The sequence below is a fragment of the Macrosteles quadrilineatus genome, unplaced genomic scaffold, assembly GCF_028750875.1.
Source record: "Macrosteles quadrilineatus isolate MER2022 unplaced genomic scaffold, UCM_ALF_1.0 Scaffold_8__2_contigs__length_117827958, whole genome shotgun sequence".
In the NCBI taxonomy this organism is placed as follows: Eukaryota; Metazoa; Arthropoda; class Insecta; order Hemiptera; family Cicadellidae; genus Macrosteles; species Macrosteles quadrilineatus.
Genome location: NW_026542601.1, coordinates 1,163,008 through 1,168,486, shown reverse-complemented (window position 1 = coordinate 1,168,486; position 5,479 = coordinate 1,163,008). Strand labels below are relative to the sequence as shown.

The following is a 5,479-nucleotide window of genomic DNA, read 5'->3' as shown; positions in this document are numbered from 1 at the left end:
AAATACTTTAGTCGATAGAAGAACATAAGTGAACTAGAACACAATAATTTTTTTCAAATGAAAAAAACTCGACTAAATCTAGGTTGAAAGATATTAAAAATATTGTGAAATATTCTTCAGGATTTCATATAGTACGCTGGTGAATCATGTACTATGGTTAAAAGACTTGTCACTATATATTTTTCCCTGAACTAAAAAAAATGTCATTTAAATAGTAGAAAAGGGGAATACAAAAATGCAGTACCATGTATACGGTTCTTATGTAGAAGACATAAACTATTTCCTTAGCTTCTATTTGTTCAAAATAAATTCAGTTTGATGTTCATGAAATAAGTTAGACTAGAAAATGTCTAATAAGATTTATCAGATTTTTTACATGTACCTTACATATATACTCCCATAGTGAGTTTTGTAAACAATGTTTATTACTCAACCCAAATACTTGTCCATAGCACCCTTTTCTACAATGAGTGGGGCACATTTCGCAGTAGACTGCTCTACCTTCATCAAGGGAACTTTGAACTTTGAAGAGGCTTCTTGCAACTTGGATTCACCAGCGGCGAAAACTTCTTTGAGGTTCGTCGGAATTTGATCTCTGGTAGCAATCTGAACGTTGAAAATATCTGGATCTGCACACACAATCAAATAGTTTGGTACACTTAAATCAGAAAATAACAAATATTGAGTTAAAACATCCTTTAAAATGACGATCTACGTTGGACATATTTTACGGACTACGTCAACTTTGTTTTACGATTCATTGCAATCTTAATAATCATAGAATCAAGTTTTCGTTCTGTAGCTATGATCTTTTTATATAACATAATATTATTGGTTTAAACTTATACAGTAATTGGAAACACAATTAGCTCAAGAATTATCACCAAAACGTATCAGTTATTTTATATACATACTTGCACTGTTAGAGTCTGTGCAGTAGTAGAGCACCCTGGAATTCTTCTCTGTGTCGAAATCAAGTACATATAGCTTAATATAAACAGCTGCTTCTGAAATGGGGAAAACACAAGGCATGTTTCAGTAATTCAATGAGATGACAAATAAACCATTGTAGTTATTGAGGTTAAAATATCATAAGGAAAGAAGATGTGAATTTAAAACTAAAATTGGTTAAATTTTCCTTTAATATTTAATTACAAAATCTGTCCAAACGAACAAAAATATCCACACCATTCCCACTGACAAATTAGTGTGTTACGGTATGAACTTCTTGATCTATTGGAACAATTTATGTTAAGTTTAAGCTACTATTACAACCATATTATTATCAACGTAATACTTAGGTTAGACAGGTCCACCAAACAATCTGACTCTAAACTTCATTTGGTGTTTTTATTTTGATACTTTGAATTTTCTGATACTGAAATCTATTTAGAAAAGTGTGTATGGTAATGAAAACTATGGTAAAATTATCATTTTTATGAGCTGCGAACAAAGGAATATCATTATATCGTTTATAGATATAGGTTTTATTGGAACTATTAAGATAGGTGTTGGGACCCCTCGTGCCCTATGGGAGGATTATAGCTAGTAAACGCCGTGAATTGCTTAAAAGGTAGAATCGTGTTTAACACTATTTTATAATAGATTCCAGCTTACCATCTACAGTAATTCCTCGCTTGTACACACCGGGTTTGATCTTTTGGTACTTGATATGTTGCGGCTCATTCACGGACTTTCCTTTGCTAAAATGTAAAAAAATTGTTTACCTTACAAAAATAAATCTTTCGATTTGTACTTAGTTCTGAGTTTTAATTCAACTACATCATCGCTTTATGTGAACTTGTCAAAACCAAGAATACTTTTGGCAAAATAAGCTGATCTAAAAGTAAATGAAAAAGAATCCTGAGTAATAATTGTCAGTCAAGAGAATACCAGTTGTAATACTTTACTTGTAGAAATACAGAAGACTATGGAGTATCCCGTCCTTAGTCTCGTGGTCGTATTGTGCTTGGCAAGTGTGGACATAGTGATCTGGGTTCTCGGGTCTGTATTGTAAGTACCACGTCCCTTCGAGCTGAAAATATAAAATGCAAATAAGTAGTTTTAATAATCATCGAAATTGCAATTTAGTATAGTAATGAAATAAGATGCGCATGGTAGTTCAATAGTACATTATAAAATATGTTTAAGACGAACTGTAATTTTTTATCAGTTCAAATAATTGAATGGTAAATGTTCAATATATAATAGAAAAGTATAGACTGTACAAACAATAACAAACTAATAATATTATATTTAAAAAACATAAATGAAAAAGAAAATATTCTATTTATTTTTTCGTGTTGAGATACCGTTGTAATCAACAACGCTTAGAAAAAGCGATACCGTGTATGGAAAAAGTGATACAGCTTCTTGCTCAAAGCTAAAAGAATTATATACACACCTACAGATAGGAAATGAGATTCTTGGATTTATTTATTCTATATGGTGTGATTACAATTATAAAACAAAAACAAGTGAACAATTAATTTTACAAAACTGAAAATAAAACGAACATAATAGAAGTATAAATAGTCCCTTATTTTTATTTTTACTGTGTTTTTTTTAGTCCACCCTAACACTTATACTGGTTGTTTTTAGGTAAAGATCGTTAACATTAAAAAAATCATCTAGTAGAGAACATCAAGCTCCCAGACCATCGTCTATCAACCTTCATATCTTCTGTTTTATTCCGACCTCATGACCAGTTTAAGGACGAAAATCTTTGTAGTTTAAAAAGAAATAACTCTTCTACGACTTACATCAGCCTCATTAACATCCTTCGCCTTCACATCGATGCACTTTCCAAACCTCCCCAGAGGATTCAGCTGAGCTTCAACTGACGCGAGAAGAAGAACCACCAGAAGATGTAGAGGTGTCATAGTAAAATATCTGCAACGCAAAGAAGAAATCTTAGGTTTTCTAAAGAAGATTTAACTTTCGTGAGTTTCCCCCTTAACGTTTAACCAGTAACAATAACAAACACTCTTTCTGTTAGTAACCGATAATATTGTTGAAAAAACTGATTGACTTACGAAAGTATAAATTTGCTGCAGAAAAGTCTTCCCTGGTTTCAACAATGAACAACTCCTTCTCCTCGGAGTAGTTCACTATTCTGCCACACGACTTCTGGCTCTACTAAGGTCATGCAATTACAAACACGATACATAATTAGACAAACTGTTTGTCCAATTGGTTTTAACAAACGGTATTCATTAAATAAAGTCATTATTAGCGGATGCGGATTGAAACAAGTATTTGTCCTCAATTAGCGCAACATTCATTATCTTTTAACAATGCTATTGTAAAATCAAAACAAACTTTGCGAGTTTGCACAATGACTCAACAAAGTTTATGCTAATGCATTTAGAAGTTTTACCGCCGAGGGGAGTGGATAATCAAATTCGCCTAAAGAGAAATAATTTAAATGCTGTTTTAATTAATGAATTATTGTGTTTTATTTCGCCTTAAACGAAAAAAAAACATTTAAATAAATTATGTCAGATTAATTAATGGTGGTTATAGTTTTTCAACATCATGACCATGATCGATTTTAAGTCCTACTGACATTACCACTTTTAAAATATATATTCTATTAGTTTTACTAAGTTTAATTGTTATTTGGATTTCGAATCTTACAAATAAAAATAAACGTAGGAAATTATGTTTTTGAATAAATATTACCTGCGCTAAGCTACATAATATATAGCTGCTAAAATAATATATAGCTATTTAAAACCTTATCTTATAACTAACTATTAAATCCTATTTATGGGAACAATACCACTAATTAATATATTAAAGCTATACTTCCTAATCGTTATAATTTATACATATTTTTTTTGCATTTTTTGATATGGACCTTGAATTATCTGGTCATTTAAAACTGAGTATAAAACAAAACAAATATTTTCTTCATCGTTTATTTTACACAAACTACATGAGGCAATTGATTAAAGTCCAATTCCCAAACTAATCGTTGATTTTTAAATTATTTTTTTATTTTATTCTTTTTCACATAGCTGGTACTTACGTCAATAGAAAATTTCTGATATGGAAAATCAACCTAAAGATAATAAACTATCATCAAAGGTGTTCTTGATATAATACAATAAATAAAGACATTGGTCTTGTGCGAATACTCATCCTGCATAGCCAAAGTAAGGATGAACAACACATACTATTATAATAATGATCTAAAATATTCTAGTAATTCTTCTAAATATTCTAAAATATATTCAATACAAATTCCAAATCACTAATATGAATATTAAGAAACATATTACTTAAAAAATGTTTGAGTCACTGCAATAATACTTCCCTTAGGTTCCAGTAATAATTGTAAAGCTTCACATATTTTGTCATAACTTTTATCCTCAATGTCACATGGGCTTAGATTAATTCTCAGGTCGTGAAATACTTTAGGTGTCAATAAATTGATCAAATATTGCTTTTTCTTTAATTCTGACGTGATTCCGTTTAGGTCAAAAAAGTTGTCTAGCCTTACCATGTATGAACTCCATGTCTCATTGTCTTCATCAAATTTATCAAAATTAGAACAGAAAATAGGTTGACTGGGTGTTAATATACCTTCTTCTACTAGCTCCTGGTGTCTCTCACCCTTCCTCCATCCCATCCTCGTCGCCATTGAACAGTTTTAAATATAAAATGAAACTAACATTATGTTACATAGTTTTTACTTCCATTTCAAAATCATGAACAACACAAAAACAAAAACAAACAAACAATTAAGTCAGCTGAAAACTATTTAAATTAATATATCTGTTTTAAGACAGTACAGTCACGTACAGACAATGTCTTAAAGCATTTCTGTAAGTCTTCCGAAATGAGTAAAGTAAATCTTTCGAAATTTATTTCATGCAAACTTATACGTATTTCATTAGTACCTACTTTTATTTTCGCATACTTTCCATTAAACACGAATGTTGTTTAATGTTTTATTATAATTCTGGGACCCATATAACTTTGACAGGAATTCAAAATGTTTACTGAAATTTATTGTAGTAATACATTTTCAAATATATCCTTAATTTTGAACCACGATATTTCTTTAATTCCACAATATAGCACAGTATTTTTATATATAACTCTTTTACCCTTTATTCCATAAACATTCCAAAGGCAGTTAGTATATAAAATTATAAAATTTTAATCAAAATGAAAAAAAAATATTTAGGTAAAGAAGTATATTTAGTATAATAAATATGAAGGTCTTCTTGCTGAAATATATTAGAGACCTTAAAAATTGTATTTGTAATAAATATTATCAATCAATGAATAATTTTAAAATATATCAAGAAAGAACCAAATGTCACAATGGATACAAAAGAAAACATTGAACTGAGTTACAGGCAATGCAATTAGATATAAAAGCGAATGCGAAGAGGTTTTCTTAATTAAGATCCCACGTTTCTGCTAAGACGCTGTTACACTGAATTTCCCTAAGGACATGAAACGT

General features: G+C 30.0%; 1 protein-coding gene across 1 annotated transcript; it reads right to left on the bottom strand.

The window, feature by feature from the left end:
- Window positions 1–356: 356 nt before the first annotated feature.
- On the bottom strand, window positions 357–3,151 carry LOC129001266 (uncharacterized). Its single transcript, XM_054428498.1, has 6 exons — window positions 3,036–3,151; window positions 2,763–2,892; window positions 1,911–2,035; window positions 1,618–1,703; window positions 915–1,007; window positions 357–629 (listed from the first exon to the last, which is right to left on the bottom strand). The coding sequence occupies exons 2-6, from the start codon at window positions 2,880–2,882 to the stop codon at window positions 430–432; spliced, it is 624 nt and encodes a 207-aa protein (XP_054284473.1). The 5' UTR covers window positions 2,883–2,892; window positions 3,036–3,151; the 3' UTR covers window positions 357–429.
- Window positions 3,152–5,479: the final 2,328 nt, after the last annotated feature.